Here is a 17,802-nt window from a genome sequence, read left to right as displayed (position 1 = left end):
TGGACCAACTCATGGAGGCTATTAATGTCTACTAGTCATGGTGGCTCTGCTCTCCACAGCTGGAGGCAGTAATGCTTTTGAGTACCAGTTCACTGGCCTGATCCAGAAGGCTTTCCTTGTATTTTTTAGCAGCTCTGAAAAGTTTCAGCCAGAGATCTTTCCTTGTAAATTTCACCAAGTTTAGCATTTGACTTGGGAGAGCTGCTAGCCAGGTGCTTCTAGGAAAGCTACATACAGAGCACAAAAGCAATCGCCAACTCCTGTTGGTTTCATGCAGTATTTTACATTTACAAATACTAACATTCTGTTTAAATGTTATGGCCAATTGCCACAAATAAACAGATGAAGAAGAACAGGTCTGTCTAATACTTTCTAAAGGTTGACAAGTTAGTGTCCACTATCACACTTTGCCTTAGGAAACTTCACGTATGCATTTCTGTTGTTTGACCTACCGGTACACCTATAGTGAATCAGGCAACCCTATAACATCCCAATATTATATATGGGAGAAGAAAAATAAATCTCTTTGATCAATGTCTTCCGCACCCCACACTCTCACCCCCAACTAGACTCATGACTCCAGTAGAGGAGGGTAGAGTCCCAAATTCCCTGAAGCACATAGCAACAGAAACCTGAAAGAACTAGTTAGTAGAACACGAGACTCTTAATCTCAGGGCCGTGGGTTTGAGCCCCAGGTTGGGCAAAAACGATTCCTGCATTGCAGGGGGGTTGGACTAGATGTCCCTCGGGGTCCCTTCCAATTCTATCTTTTAATGATTTTGTTATTCCATGTGACTAATATTTCCTGTAATTCCTTCACAGCATTAAGAAGGTTGCTAATTCAGGACTGTTGCCTGGGGATTAAAGTAGAATTAAAGCTTTTTTTTTAAACAAACAGGAAGCAGCGTTGTACAAAGTCAGACTTTTGGTCTATGTACAATCAGGGTTGTCAACATGGCTGGCAGTGGTTTTCCAGGGTTTCAGGAAGGGATCTTTCCCAGGACCACATGGAGATGCCATTGGGGAATGAATATGTGACTTTCTCCTGCATGCAATGCATGCCCTCTACCACTGAGCCCAAAGCCCCTCTCATGTGAACAAGCTCATGGGACTTAATCTGAAAGGAACATCCTTTTTAAGCATGCCTGTAGCAGTACGTCTCCTTTTTGAATTGAATGCAGGGGTGGGTAGGTGTGTTGCTTAAAACCATCTGCACAACTCCAGCTTCCTACTTTACTACAGTATAGCCTTTGCAGGAAGCAATATGGCACGACGTGCTGGCCGAAGCAGCATAAAAATGTCTTAAGGGCTTAGGCGTCAAACCTCAAGTACACAATTCTCTTGTGTGGCTTACCAGGACTTCACTAAGACACAGAGGAGGCAATTAGTGCTGGTGGGAGCCAATTATTATGGAACCTCATTTAAAGAACCCATGTAAATCCTATTAACATGCCCTATGAAAAACTGGCTTACAGCCACCTTAAGTTAAAGGATTAAAACAAAGAATTTTTCCCGTAGACACAAGAATTATGTTCTGCTGCTTCACAACGCAACTGAAAGAAGAATAGGCAAGATAGCAAGGGAAAGACCGTCAGTCCTGAATATACCCCAGTAAAACTTTCCGTTTTAACATGGAGAAATACTGACTTTGCTCTACTGAGGGTGGCTGAACTTAAAACCAACTCAGTTTTAAAAGGGATAAGGAAGACAAAAACTAGCACAGCAAGTATGCCCAGGCGATCAACTTAGAACAATGGTTACATTCAAGCCAAAGCCAGTTGTTTACCAGATTGCTTATTAAAACACATAAATAATGGGGTCTAACTGTGCAACTTGCAAATTCAAAGCCAATTCCTATCACTAGAATGGATTTCAGATTCACCACCACAAGAATTATGCTGAGTGACCTGGCAGAGACCAGGGTTCAAATCCCCACTCAGCCACAGAGCACAGCAGGTGAGAACCACATATGCCCCCCTGCATGGACATACCTTAAACTTCCCAGTTTAGGACAAGGGCAGCCTTCACCACCCCAGTGCCGAGCAGGTGTATTAGACTACAATTTCCATCAGCCCAAGCTGGAACAGCCAAAACATCTAAAGGGCACCAGTTTGGCAAAGGCTGGTTTAGGAAATCAGCTCCTCTGCGTTCACATGTAGTAACTTCAGGCTTCACACCATATTTAATTATCTTTACAATTCAGGTTTTGTGTGCAATCCAAATCTTTAATGTGCATATTAAAAGGTAAAGGGACCCCTGACAGTTAAGTCCAGTCATGGACGACTCTGGGGTTGCGGCGCTCATCTCGCTTTACTGGCCGAGGGACCCGGTGTACAGCTTCTGGGTCATGTGGCCAGCATGACTAAGCCACTTCTGGTGAACCATAGCAGCGCACGGAAATGCCGTTTACCTTCCCGCCGGAGCGGTACCTATTTATCTACTTGCACTTTGACGTGCTTTCGAACTGCTAGGTTGGCAGGAGCAGGGACTGAGCAATGGGAGCTCACCCCATCATGCGGATTCGAACCACAGACCTTCTGATCGGCAAGCCCTAGGCTTTGTGGTTTAACCCACAGCGCCACCCGCGTCCCTACTAATGTGCATATTACCAGAGTTTTAAGATGAGGATTTAATTCTTGTGACATTAAGGCTTTAGAAAATTGCTGGATAACTGATGCCTCATGTTTCATTCCAAAAAAGAGGGGGAAGGTCCCAAAGGTTGAGAGAAATATTTCAAAAGGAAAAACAAAAACAAAACAGTGTAGGAATTCACTGGGAAAGAGCTGAAACATCTGCATTCCATTGTAGGCTGAGTAGTATGTTGAGTATATAGTTATCAACTGTCAATTGTTAAACTATTTTTAAAAGGACAGGCCCAAGAATGTAAGATAAGCCCTGCCACATCAGGCCAATGGAAGCCCTTCTAGGCCAGTATCCTGTTGTCACAGTGGCCAAACAGATGCCTCAAAGGGAAACCAGCAAGCAACACCCGTGCACAAGAACACTCTCCCCTCCTGTGGTTTCCAACAAGCGGTATCTCTTGCCAAAATCTTATGCAAAGCCAAGGAAAATTACATTCTGCTCATTTAGGTCTTGTCTTACTCCAGCACCATTTGTTTCACATTTACTAGACTATAGCCATACATTTAAAAGGCAGATCATACACCAAAAATACCATTCATCATGCTAAGACTTCAAGTTTGGCAACACATGATAAGCAAGCTGACTCTAGCTACAAAGGCTGGGGCTGCTGAGGTGGCAGGAGACCATCTTGGCTGAGTCCTGGAAGACCTGCTCCCTGCCTTGCAGGCCTTTCCCACCTGGCCTGGGAGGGCGGTCCCTGACTGACTCCAGCTACAAAAGCTGAGGCTGCTGAGCAGACTCTTGGACTAGGGTGATGTCGGGTTTGGGGGGAGTTGTTGCTATTGGTTTTTTGTAACTTTATTTTAGTACTTATTGTGATTTATGTGAAAATTGTTCAGTTTGGTTGTGTATTTTTTAATGTTTTATTTATTGCTTATGACTACTTTTTGTTATGTTGTGGTTATGTGGTTTTTTTCATGCTTCAAGCCAGCTTGAGCATGGTGTGGAAGACAGCATACAAATAAAATTATGTATGTATGTAAGTAAGTAGCAGTGAATGAGAAAACTCATGTGACAAGACAGGATCACATGGAAAATATCCCTAGATGTTACTGCAACAAGGTGAAGGACTTGCCTGCCACAGGGGGTATTGGGTTTAAGGTAACCCTCATGCAACACGGTTCTTTGTTCCTTTGAAGAGTGAAGTGCATCCTGTCCTCCAAGCCGTGTCGCACTCCTTACAGGTTATTTTATTTATTTTATGTTGACATTTAAACACCACCTTTCCACCAAGGAGCTCAAGGTGGTGTAGGTAGTTCTCTTTCTCCACATTTTATTCTCACAATAACCCTGTGAGGTAGGTTAGACTGAGAGTGAGTGACTGGCCCAGTGAGCTTCATGGCCAAAGTGGGGGTTTGAACCCTGGAATCCATGATAAGGGTCGCAGTTTGCTCTCAACACATTGTAGTATTGGTCTGAATAAGCCAAGATGGCTACCAAGGAGTCTCCATTGATTTTTGCCATCAGTAGCGTTTGCTAAAATTAAATACAATCAATAATGTTTTGGGAAACACATGCTAAACAAATCAGCTTTACCTCTTCACCAAGGAACTGCGGAAGGGATTCATCATGAGTGATGGAGCTTACTTTCGATTCATCATCGGGGCCTTTCTGCTTGTCTTCCTTCCTTTTATGAAGTTTCCGCTGCTCTTCATCTTCCTAAAAACAATGAAGTGTTTTGATGTCCTTTCAGCGTCACTTATACCATTATGAATTTCAAGGTGGCAGATGACGCCTGAGCACCTTGCTAAGCAGGGAAGGAATGGGGGGGGGGGGGGGGGACGTCCCAAAGGAAAATATTGCAAACAAAAGAGAAATGGAGCCTTAGGTGTCAGAATGACTCAAGTTCTGGACTGAACGAATAATTGATTGCAAGCTCTAAGGTCCAACTGAACACAATCACAAAATGGTGGACGAATAATAGAATCACAGAGTTGGAAGGTACCCAAAGGATCCTCTAGTCAACTCCCCCTGCAAGGTTGGGGGCAGGGGAGCTTGTAACAACAACAACAACCCTCTAGTCATCTAGATCAGGGAAGGGGAACCTTTGGCTCTCCAGATGTTGCTGAACTACATCACCCCTGACCACTAGCACTGCTGGCCAAGGCTGATGGGAGTCAGTTTGGTAACATCTGGAGGGCCATAGGTTCCTCATCCCTAATCTAGGCGTACTGCTATTGCATCAGCTTAGAAGTCAGCTGCCATCAATTAGTATTAGTCACACATGGTATCAGGCCTCCATAGATCTCAGTCCAGACCACAAGTGTGTTAACAAACAGGGATGGGGCAAAAACTTGAAGCAGGGGTGCTCAACTATGCAAGTGCATCTACTGGAATTGTTGCAAGTTAAATTCAACACAGGCATGGCCAACTGCAAGCAGCACCCGCCCCCTTTGATTCTGCTCACATTCCACAGCCCAAGTGCAGCCTTTCAAGTCACCAAGCATAAACAAATGAAGCAGCTGGTTTGCATGACAGATGATCTGAAGGGCTGCCTGGAGGGGAAACTGCTGCTGGAAGCAAAAGGTCTCTACCATAGGGAAGCTTTGGGACATGTGGGTTTAATGCAGCAGGGAAGAACAGGTTTGCTTTCTGCTCACATTCATTTTGAGTCTTCATAATAGTCCTCCAGTATTTGCAAATCCTAGGTCATTTATGAGCCGAGCATGAGGATCTCCACAGACCCCTCGTCTTGCGCACATGGCAAGAACTGAAAGTGCACGCCAAGCGCAAAACTCAAGCAAGTGAACCCAGCTGCAGAGCCATTTGCAGCAAGTTGCATGCATCTCACAAATATGCGTCACATGTCATTTAGAAATTGAACATGTAAAAATGTTTACCCTTTTTATGGATGAGACTGTACTCGGCTTCAGTGTTACCTAAGAATAATAAGCGATCTCCTTCACAGAGAAATCAAATACACGCAGAGCAGGTCTTTTTATAAAACGCATTGAGGTTGTTTTGGTTTTTTTACAATCAAGCAGTGTATAAATTTTATGAAACAAATAAACAAACAAACATTTGCTGTCTCAAACACAGCAGATACAAGAAAAACAAAGAAGCCCAGCTATCTTGGGTGCACATACATACACACAACCATTGTAAATGTGTACAGACATGACAATGCACACTAACCTCCTTGAAACAATTTCTGCCTTAATAACATATGTCAAAAAATATTCGAAACCCAGAAACAAATGCTCCCCACATCCTTGCACTCCAGCCTCCTTGTCACCAAACACCCACAATTATTATACTCTGAAAAAGGCAACGATATTTGATTGCAACACCCACACACCCACACCCACACACCAACCTGATCTTTCTTCTTCAGCTCTTCCACTTGCCGAAGCTGCTCAGAGGTCAGCACCATTTCCATCCACTGCATGTCCCTCATCAGCAAACGCTGTGACTCTAAGAACTGGTCATTGGCCTTCTGCCAGGTGTGCTTCAGCTGGTTGTGCTGCTGCCGTTCCTGCTCTAGTAGATGGCAGACTATGCAGAAACAGACAAGGATAATGAATTGGGGTTTTAATGGTCACCATTCACTTCTCTCACCCAAGTAACTCTGGTTACATTTGTTTGCTATTCCACACATTAGAGCTTTTTACTTAAATCTAAGAAAATGCTCACATTTTCTTGCACAGAAACAAAGAAGGCACTTACTCTCGCAAGAGTCACCATTTATATGATCTAGGCTAGGCTCTACCCTGGTTGACTGTAAATAAGCAATTAACATGCTTGGAGGGGCCCACCTCCTGCCTCCCCATTGCTTCTTGGCATCAATGGTCCATCCAATCCAGCATCCTGTTTTCACAGTGGCCAACCAGATGCCTGTGGAAAATCCACAAGTGAAACTCAAACACAAGAGCACACTCCTCTTCCTGTGCTTTCCAGCAACTGGTACTCAGAAGCACTGCTGCCTCCAACTGTGGAGCCAGAGCCCAGCCATCATGGCTAGTAGTTATTGATAGCTGTATCCTCCATGAATTTGTTTTAAAGCCATCCAAGTGGGTAGCCTCCCATGGTAGACAGTTCCATAGTTTAACTATGTGCAAAATAATTGCAGAATTGGAGTCTGGGACAAGCCCTGCCTGCAAATCCCCACCTTTTTTACTGCCCTGTGATTAAAACTCTAATGATCCCCAGCACCACGCTCTGTATGATACCACTGTGCGGAAAGTAAGTGGAACACTCTGGAAGCCAATGTGGGCATGCAGCTCAGCCCAAGCACTTGGCTGCCCGCTCCTCATCTAAAGCACAGGTCTACTGTTGCCACCTCCTATGTTTTTAGCAAAGGGGAGAATTCACACCTTCGTGAAGTTCTTTCCGCAGCTTCTCTGCATCTTCCTGCAGAACTGATTTCTGAGTGTTCAGAACAGCCACATACATTTCTAGATCGGTCCTGCAGGATTTCTCAGCTTCCAAATAATGATTCAGTTCTTTAACCTGAAAAAGGTATATAATCAATCAGAGGAAGATTATGGTGAAATGCATGCAGTTGGCTTCAGTTGCTGTACTTAAAAGACTGAAGTTAATAGCCACTTAGTGAATTCAAGCACATTTCTAGGAATAACAAACTCCACTGAGAGTCCTTTACTCCAATTCTATAGTTGCCATCAAGTTTTTGTGGTGGCACACACAACCATTGTAAATGCAAAGCTCCTATTATTTGCCATTAAATGCTCAACAGCATTTAAAGATACTATCATTAGTCATTTTGAATAGAAAGCTAGTAAATCACTAGAACTTACTAGCATCGAAGTCAATCAAATCTATCTGAAAATGCTAGAAACTAACAAATCTGCAATGAGTGTATATACTTGCCAAGATGAAAAACTAGAGTCAAAGAACAGTAAATAGATCTTGGAACGTATTCTTTGTTGTTCAGAACACAGAGGACACCAACTGAAAGGCCATATACATACAAGATTTCTGTATCCCAAAATGAACATACTGGTAGTTCTCTAGTCCACACAACCATCTCTGCCCTGTTCAATTTGACATCTCTACAATACCTTTCCTACCACTATCTGTGGAAAGATAGAGCCTGAAGCTTTAGACTTAGATAATACATGTTGCTTGCTTATCTTTCAAGATCTGCCTGCTATACAAGATTTTCTACAATCCTCTGCTGAAGACAAGTGGGGAAAACAGGGCTTGAAATATTAAGTTTACAGGCAGGTCCCACTTCAAGATGTTTGAGAAGCACAGTCTATGAAAAATATTAGTTTCCTGTATCAAGGCAGATGACCCCATTGCAATCTTACAAACACAAGATCTTTGGACATTTTCCTCACCCACCTTTGAAGCCTCCAGCTCCTTTATCCTTTCTTCAGCCTCTGTCAGTTTGTCTTTCAAAGTTGCAATCTCCTTTTCCATGGGCATCACAACTGAACGAAGCTTCTCTGCATCTTCTTGGGCCTGAAGTCAACATTAAATGATGTAACAAACCAACAAAGGCCCAGGGTTCATTTATTGTTCTATTGCTTGAAATGTAACAGAAATGCAGCCTCAAATTGGAATACTCCCATGCAACCCACATGCCCCAAATGTCTCAGAAGACTGAGATGGGCCACAGAGCTCAGAGGTTTCAGACTTTGTAGCCTTTCAGTAGCAAACATGTTTGTGTAGGATGGCTATATGTTGCATAGTCTTCTGGGAAGCACGTCTCACAGTGAGACTTACTCTCAAGTATAGAACCGTGGACCTCAAATTAGCAGCTCTTGCTGAATCAAGCAGCCAAAGTTTTCTAAGTTCAACAATTCACTTAGAACATTAAAATGATACCATGAAAAAACACTGACCAGGCCTGTTTAACTTCAAACAAGGCTTCTGCGTTAATGTGTCCTCTGACAACAGTCATGGCCCAGATCATTTTAAAATATATATATATTTAAGCCTAACTTACTGAAGGCTAAGGGAGGCATCAACAGAATTAAAATTTCAAAATAGTTATGAATATGTCGTGCTTTCCACGCAGCCCAACATTTCACATCAGGACAGGGGGTTCCTGCACCCTGCTGCAGTTATTTCAGGTTGGGACAGGGATACCGTCTTTCTATTGCTTTCATGCTTGAATGGCCCTACAGATGCCGTTGGACTCCAGCTCTCATCAGCTTCAACCAATGGTTAAAGATGATGAGAACTGTAACCCAACAACATCTGGAGGGACACAGGTTGCCTCTGCCTCCACACTCAGCTGATAATGAAGACATTCTTATGCAAACATGCCTTAAACCTGTAACATCAACACACAGGAACGTATCAGCCCCTGCCAGTTAATTTTAAGTAGCCAAAAAGCAGCCAGTTAGGTCAGCCAATATCTACAAGTATTTATGTCATGTCAGGAACGTAACTACACATAGTAGCCATAATTGCACAATTGCAAATTTCTCTCATTCTCTCTCTCTCTCTCACACACACAAAGTCATGATGTTACTGCCTTTTAAGCAGATGATGCGTTCCAGGAAATAGCTTCCAACTCCTTAAATGCCTCAATCAATGCCATCATTTTTAGTCCACAGAGGAGCCTAAGCATTAAGGCTCCCATTCTGTCCAAAAAACTAAGTATGTTTTACTATAACCACACTTTGTGTGTAAAATTAGAAATATGACTTAAGGGAAGCAGATTCCTGCATTTCACAAAACACCAATTCTCAGCGACAAAAGATTGTGATATTTATTTAAAAACAACTACATGTGCATCAGTACTTTATGTAAAATTTCACATGCATCTCATTATAACAGCTCTATTTTTAAAAACACACACAAAAGCATGCATTTTCAAATTATATCAATAGGGATATGCATACAAGGAGACAAAAGAAAGATGTTTGTACAAGGAAGAATTCACCAGGAATTCCCCTATACAAGTCCCACTGAAACAAACAGGACCTGCACAAGAGAATTTCCTGGTGGGCTACACCTCATTAAGATTTGCCCATCTCCCACACTACCCCACAGCAGCACTGCTTCCGATCAAGTCAGGCAACCAAGAGGCACATTTTGGCATGGGCTAACAGAGGTTCACAAGAGCAGCAATACCTGTGCCCTATTGACCTGTTGTCAAATATTCACAGCCTCTGAACACATGGGTTATATGACTGGAGACCAGACTGAGTTATGGCTGCTAGGCCTATCTTTCATATATGCTTCTTCAGATCACAAGTACTGCTTATACACAGGTTTCTGTGACGATCTGCTGCTCAGACATGGACTCTCAATGTTGTGTCCACACTTCGACTGAGTATGCTAGAGTTTAATTACCCACTCTTCCTCCAATGAAATCAGGACAGTATATGGATGCTTCTCTCCTACTCCTTTTATCATAATTATCCTGTCTATGGCCCTGTGCTTAAGAAAAAGTCAATATAAGAAGAGCCCTCGGATCAAAGGTTTAGTGGGCCAGATCCAGAACCCTTTCCCTCCCCAACCTCCTGCATGCCACTTTGACAGGTGGGGGAGGGACAGCTTTACTTGTCCCATGTCTACAGTCACATGATATCAGGTGACTGTAGTTTGTGCCAAACCATACCAGGGGCCAAATGGGAATGACTGGAGGTGCACCTTCATTGGTCTGTCTAGTCCAACATTCCTGGTTCCCACAGCAGCAAACCAGATCCCTATGGAAACTGCACAAAACAGGACCTGAGGGCAATAGCCCTTTCCTGCTGCTGTTCCAGTATAACAAGTATACCGGAGAATGCTGTCTCTAATTCTACAGGTGGTATAGTCTCACCATGATTAGTAGCCACTGATTTGCATCCTCAATGAATTTGTTTAATCCCCCTGTAAGCAGCCATCTTACTTATCGACTAAGATAGCAGCCGCCACCACATCTTGTGGTAGTGTAACTATGACCTGTGTGAAGTATTACATTTTATTTGTCTTAAATCTTCAGTTTCACAGGATGATCCTAGGTTTTAATATTACGAGAGGGTGAAATAATATCTCTATCCATTTTCTCCACATCTCTATCGCATCTTCCTGCTTACTTGTCTCAGGGTGCCTGAGCAGGTACTACCAAGGGGAAAGCAGAATAGCAGGAATGGAGTTTATGTTGGGGGAGAACAGAGGGGAGGAAGGAGAATAACTTAAAGAGATGTTTGTGCTACAAACCTAAATATTGTGGGAATAATTCAACACAGGCACACAGCTTCAAGTTTCAAAGCAGAAAGAGAACATTTCTAGTTCATACCAGCTTCTGTTTCCTACTTTTATTTTCTAAGCTGACTAGTCATGACAAAAAGAGGATACACTCCTAGTTATGTTATTTATTTCCCAGTTCTCAAGAAGAAAGACAATGGGCAAACAGCTTCCAAACAAATCTGGCAGTACTACATGTTGAAGTATGCTTTGATTTACCTTCTTCATATCATTTTCCAGGTTTTCCTCTTCTTGGCCTTCGGAAAGACGTCTTCTCAGATCCACTATTTCCCTTTCCACGTTCTCTCGGTATTGGTTCCACTGAGCTCGCTCTTGCTCCAGCCTGTGATGAAACTGGAGTTCATAGTCACTGACAGTTTCTGTTTAATAACAACAACAATAACAAGTTGCTCATCACTTCTTTAATCCCCCACATCTTCTTTAGGTGACAAGCTCATTAAAAGGCTGGTATATGTCTCAGAGTGAGATCCTTAAGCAGATTATTTGATGTCCTGCTGAAATCAACAACGTATGCAGCTGCCTCATACAGAGATAGAATGCTGGTCCATTGACCTCAGGATTGCCTATTGCAAGGGTTCAGAGCCTGGTACCTTCCAGATGTTGTTGGACTACAGCTTCCATCGTGCCTGAGCACCAACCATGCTGGTTGAGACAGCTGACAGTCAGGATCCAGCAAGATCTGGAGGGCCAAAAGTTGCCCAGTTCATCTACTCCGAGTGGCAGCAGTCCTCCAAAGCCTCAAGAAGAGGATGGCCCACCCCCAGTCACAGAGAAGCCAGAAACTGAACCTGGGCTTTCTGCATGAAGAGCAATGCTCTACCACAGAGCTATGGATCCTCTCCACCTTAGGAACATACTTCCCAAGCAAACAAGTAGGGTTCAGAGGTCACACTGTTATATATTTAGCACATTTCTCACTTGCTATTCAAAAATGTTCCAGGCTTGACCTGTCCCGGAACTGTAGGGACCCCCACTGAGAAGACCCTCTCATGTGTGTCATCATTCCTGAAACCTCTGAGGGCAGTGGAAATCAAATTAAAAACTGGCCTTCCCTGCCAATCTTAAATCCAGGGCTGGTCTACAAAGATGGAGGTGACAGTTCAGGAATTCAGAAGGCAAATGTTTATTTCTTTTAACTTCTGCTGTATTTTTCCCCTTCTGCTGATTGTTTCATAGTTTTGTTAAATACACAAGACTATCTCTTTTCTGCCATTTCTAACTTGCTTGTGATTGAGTTTTCATATATATATATATATATATATATATATATATATATATATATATTACCTATTAGAAGTAAACTTTAAGAAAAACAGGACAATAATTTGCTAAGTACAGTATAATTAAATGCAAAATGAGTTTGGGGGCTGCAAAAAGTATAGAAAGCCAGAAAACATACTGAAGAATGACCTCAAATGTCAACGTGAACCTTCCAACGTCAAATAATACACTCTCCTTTCTACAAGAGATATCTCAAGCATGTGGTTTCAGTGCTACTAAAGCAGTGGTTTGGGGATCAGCGATATCACTGAATATGAAACTTTTTTGATAGCAATTCACCCATTTCCACCAGTCCCACCTTTCATGATAGCCTGCAGAGAAGCAACCTCTTCCTGCCATTGCCTCTTCACTTCATCAATAGCTTCCTGCTTTGTATTTTCAGATACTGTCGCAATGGCTTTAATATTCTCCATTTCAGCCTGGGCTTCCGTAAGCTGCGCTCGCAGTTGCTCCAGATCATCCTGAGCAGCCTGAAGTACTGCATTTTGCCTCTTCAGATCCTCTGAAATGAAAAGTAGTTCCACTTAAAAGCACAATACATTAATGCAGAGGTTCAAAGTGAAGCCAAGGGGACAGAACTCCTGCTGTTCCTCATTTTAGGCATAAATGAGTCTGTAAACTCTACACTTAGTTTACTGCTTCATCTAACCAAGAGGATCACTGGCATCTCACTTATGCCTCTACCATGCTAGGAGTGGGAAAATTTACCTTATGCTCAGCTATATTTCACAAAAATAATTATTCCTTTGGCTACGAAACAGAACTTCCTAGTACAAGAACTTCTGCATTACATCACTGCCAATCCCTTTCTCCCTTTAGGATTGGTGATATAAAGCTGGCGTGGGAAGCTTCCAGTTCATGGGCCTAATCTGACTCACCAGGCCTCTTAATCCGCCCCGCAACACTCTCCCTTGGGCAGAAGGTAGATCAAACCTACTGTTAGATTATTGGGTGATTTGCAATAGATCGGGCAAGGCGGGGAGATTCTGAAGCACAATTGTTTTAACAATAGCAAGAAATCGGTATTTTCCCATGTAAATTAGATTGATGAAATGGAGCAAGCTAACTAGGAACAGACTTTGGTATGAAAGGAATATGAGCTCATTCAGTTCTGGTATTGGTACTGATTCCTGTACAGAAATAAATGCCTAGTCTCGGAATATGCTCATAATATCCTGCTCTTTAAATCTAATGATATATTTTTCTTTGGTGGCTTTGGTTAGGGTTCTAGTACAAAATAAAGTAAATACCACCAGTCTGAAGTCTCCCCACCCCTGTCACACACCTTCCCCTTAGGCCATGCCCCTCACTTGTACTATTTTGCCGCTTCGTCATACATCAACAGATTGCAGCATTTTACCTCTGCACTGAGAAAGGGCTTCCCATTTCTCACCACACAGAAGGAAGCCAAAGTGAGAAAGGGAAGAAAGGGAAGGGAAGGGCATGTGAATGGGGTGCGAGGGTTGGTCCTGCCCACTTTGGGAACATGCTCCCCACTTTCCCTGAGAGATTTCAACACGTTGGGGGGGGGGTGTTCCCCATCCCTGGTGTAAAAGCTTTCCCAAACTTTCCATCTGTATAGGAAAGTGAAGTCCAAAGTAATATACAAGTAAAAAATTCCAGACATATCAATGATTATCATTAATGTAGTGGTTCAGGCTTCTTTGGAATTTCTAAGGGCACATATTTAGGAGTCATGGGAATTTAAGTAGTAGTCTATCTAATTTGATAAGGGCATGAGTCAGACCTGTCTGTGTACTGTGACCCGGAGCTTGCCAAACTTCTACCAATATGCCCAGGGTGTATTTCACTCATAAAGCCACCAAAGTTTGAGTCTGGTCTCAGATCTTTTAGTTACCAGCTCTCTTTTCACTACCAACAAGGACATTCTTTGTCTCCAATCTTGAAGTCTGCGATACAACAGTCAACACAAAAACAATGAATACGTTTCCTTAGTAGTCATGGCACTTCTATCCAAACAAATGGGATCATCAGCTCCCCATGGAGGTTTCAGGATGACACCAACATTTCCAATCAGTTGACGCTTCCTGAGGTGTTCTCTAAACTTGCACAAAGAAGCTGAGCTAAATATAGCTAGACATGTAACTAGATACATCAACCTAATCCACAGGTGTCCGGTGGTTTTACCCACATCAAGAGACAGAAGCAATGAATGCAAGCACTATATATCCCCATTTTAAGGTGTGATGTTCTGTGTCGTTCCATATTCTGGTAGTGACTCGTTTTGGAGTGCACAGTTGTGACATTCTGCAAGACAACAACGCATGTAGTTGAAACCTCAAACTCACAATGTGATAAAACGACACCAAATTAAAATAGCTTATTTGTTCAGTTACTCTAAAGACCACATGAATGTCTACAATTTCTACATTCAGTAAATTTAAGTATTACCTTCTTTAGCCAGATACAGCTCTTTAAATTTTGCCCTCTTTTGATTAAATTCCTGCTCACGGTGCTGCTTCGTGCGTAGAAATTCAGCATTGACTTTTTCCAGTTCTGCTACTCGTTGAAGGAGAGCTAAAAATGGGCCAATGGGGAGAAAAAAGGCACATGACCTCGACAATCAAACGAGCTGCATTTCATCACTTACTCACTAAGGCAAATTATTCTTCAGAAAGGAACATGGCAAAAAGCATAAAGAGTTTGTCCAGATTGACAGCTTTGCCCTTGGCTAGTTTAATGCTTTAGATACTAACTGGTTTGCAGGGCTAGCACAAGACATTTCACTGCCTGAGGCAAAAGACGAGATGTGCCCTTCCAGTCAATAGTCTCTGGGTTGGCAAATGAACCTTAGTTTCACCAATAGGACATGAACAGCATCCTCCAGTATGTCAGAAAGTGACAGGTAAGTTTTGGAGGTGTAGAGCAGGCCACAGAACACACATCATCAAACTTCTGACTACCATTCTCTGCACCCCCAATATCTGGTGCCTGTGGCAGCTGCCTCACACTACCTAACAGTAGGGCTAGTTTGCTAGTTTGTGTTTTTTAAAGCAACAGATGCCCTTATGGACTGCACCACCAACTCTAGCCCTCATGTCTTCCCCTGGACTAGAAGGAACCAGCACAGGTTAGTATGAATCCTATCTGATTTTTATCAATTATTTGACTTTCGGAAGACACCTGAAGGCAGCCCTGTATAGCGAAGTTTTTAATGTTTGATGTGAGTGGCTGGGGCAACACAGTCAGATGGGCAGCATAATGGGGGGGGGGTGTCCTGTCCTGTTTTATAGTTATCATGTTGTGACAAAGCAATACTTAACCCACTGCAAAGCCTTCACTTTGAAGCACAAAATATGCAGGGTGGTAATCCTGTACACAGAAGCTGCCTTTGCTTCTTCACTTACATTAGGGAAGAGCCATAGCTCAGTGGTACAGTACATGCTTTGCAGAAGGTCCTGGGTTCAATCCACAATAACTTCATTTTAAAAGGTGATAGGGAAAACTACAGCCTGAGACACTGGAAAACTGTTACCGTATGATATGTCAGGATGATCAGGTGCATTTTACATCCTTTTGCACCTCTCAGATCAAAATGTATCAATCACTCTCAGTGTGGCAAAGCACTGTGCTGCAGAAAGCAAAACCCACCAGGAACTGACTTCTGTAATTTTCCACTGTGGAGTTTGTGACATGGCTACTATTACTCTGTAAAACACTGAAGCCCATTTTATTCTATCCTACTACAGCGATAGCTCGGTTTACAAACTTAATCCATTCCGGAAGTCCGTTCTTAAACAGAACTGTTCTTAAACCGAGGTGCACTTTCCCTAATGAGGCCTCCTGCCGCCGGTGCCCTTCCACCGTTCAGATTCTGTTCTTAGACCAAGGTAAAGTTTGCAAACCAAGACACTACTTCCAGTTTTGCAAAGTTCATAAACCGAATAGTTCGTAAAAAGGGCTGTCCTTAAACCGAGGTATCACTGTATACATATCTGAATAAAGTGTTCTATTTGCTTCTTATTTTGCTTCTTTAATGCTGGTCAAATACTGTAAAAATAAATATTTGATTTGATTTGATTTGCTAGTACAATAAGAGACAGTACTGGGCTAATGGTCCAACTTAGTTCACCAACTGTGAACAAAACTGAACATGACCATAGTTGGACATATTGCCACAACTGCAGCAGCACGTTTTCAAGTGTTAACAGAAATTAACAGAATTATTATTAATACTACTACTACCACTACTGCCACTACTACTACTACAATTTCTTACCCGCTGATCAACTTAAGGTCACTGTATTAACACCCCAAGAGGGTCTTGCTTCTCCCATGGCCACAGCATTTGATTCTACCAGAAATTAGGCATGGCTTTGTCTCTCAGCTGCCCAGTTAGCAGCCTGCTTCTAGCTTCTAACTCACACATCTCAACTACAGCCTTGTCTTTCTAACTACCAGAAATCTGAGGGAGGGGGGTCCACCCACTTACCCTCTAGCACAAAGCCACTTCTTTTATTTACCTTAAAGAACCATGCTTAGGTCATTACCAAGAAACATGCCTGGCTATTCCAGCAATTGAATTCTTGTTGGATCCAGGAATTAGGATACCAGGTACAGCCTACCCCTCCTCCACCTCACAATAATACCTTTCCAACCAATATTAAAAGTTCTAAGTCACACTAGGCAAGTAGATTAACCACAAAAAATTAACCAGCTTGTATCCTGTTTCTATTCTGAGCACCACTTTGGCTCCTGCTAAACCCTGCAGTAAAACTTTCAATTAACAAATGCACTTAAAGCACCTTGAAGTATTAAATACCCATTTCATATATAATAGGGGGGGGGGGTTCAGAAATGAGTTCATACAGTAAGCATGCATGCTATCTTTAAGAAGAGAAGCACCTGCACACCTATTCTATTCAATCTTCTAAACCTTAAAGCTCTGTATCTCCTCTATGGTGCCTCTATCAACCACAGAGAAGGTGGCTGCTATCAGGAGAAGGCTGCTTCCACCTGCCATGCTATACCCCCTTGTTCTAGATGCCTTCATATGGGAGTACCTGTCAGAACTGTGAGGGGTTTCTGGGTCTTTTGGGTCTGGTATAAAAGTTGGTGTACATGGATTTCTAGGTACTAACACCATCCACCTTTAGGCTACTATAGGATAATATTAATTGTAAGCATCATGCTCTCAAATTTCTTTTGATATGTTCTAAATTAGACCAGACAACCTTTTTTTACCTGAGGGCCTGATTCCCTTGGGCACCTGCTTCTGGGCATCAAATACCCTGTGGGGGCTGGGGGCCAGAGACAACCTTGCCAGGTAGGCAATTTTCATACGTAATTGGGACAGAGATACAGGCAGATTAGATATCACGGCACTGCCCATTTAGGCCCTATCATGCCATGCACTATATTATATTCCAAGCAGCTATCTCTGGGTTTTCAGTCAATTCATGGAGAAACAAAAACACCATTATCACCACACTCTTTCTATCGACATCCTGGTCCCCTGCAGTTCCCAAGGTATAAAGGAGCTGAGATTAAGAGACTTACTTAGGGCCACTCAGAAATATCAGGGTTAAACTAGAGGCTGGGGAACATGAGAATTCTCAAGTCAAAGTGACTTAGGAAAAAACATCCCAAAGTTAAGTAACTGTTCTGTCAAAATAGTATCAGACATGCATATTGAAACAGAGGACTGTCCCAAACCTCTCTGAACGATCTGAAATATGAAACAAAATT

At 42.6% G+C, this 17,802-nt stretch overlaps 1 protein-coding gene across 3 annotated transcripts in view; it reads right to left on the bottom strand.

The window, feature by feature from the left end:
• Positions 1–17,802, bottom strand: part of RABEP1 (rabaptin, RAB GTPase binding effector protein 1) — a 54,444-nt gene that overhangs the window by 16,573 nt on the left and 20,069 nt on the right. Inside the window, exons 2-9 of one of the 3 annotated variants that reach the window (XM_080982887.1) lie at positions 14,506–14,631; positions 12,392–12,595; positions 11,011–11,171; positions 7,948–8,067; positions 6,957–7,092; positions 5,960–6,138; positions 5,484–5,522; positions 4,180–4,302 (exon numbers count right to left, since the gene is read on the bottom strand). In XM_080982887.1, the coding sequence (XP_080839013.1) occupies positions 4,180–4,302; positions 5,484–5,522; positions 5,960–6,138; positions 6,957–7,092; positions 7,948–8,067; positions 11,011–11,171; positions 12,392–12,595; positions 14,506–14,631 (1,088 nt within the window). The remainder of the gene's footprint in view (positions 1–4,179; positions 4,303–5,483; positions 5,523–5,959; positions 6,139–6,956; positions 7,093–7,947; positions 8,068–11,010; positions 11,172–12,391; positions 12,596–14,505; positions 14,632–17,802) is intronic. The other 2 variants (XM_080982888.1, XM_080982889.1) reach the window with 2 other exon arrangements.

The sequence above is a fragment of the Podarcis pityusensis genome (assembly GCF_964106645.2).
Source record: "Podarcis pityusensis genome assembly, chromosome: 15".
Classification (NCBI taxonomy): Eukaryota; Metazoa; Chordata; class Lepidosauria; order Squamata; family Lacertidae; genus Podarcis; species Podarcis pityusensis.
Note: the sequence above shows the minus strand (reverse complement) of the source record. Positions and strands in the feature narration are given on the sequence as shown.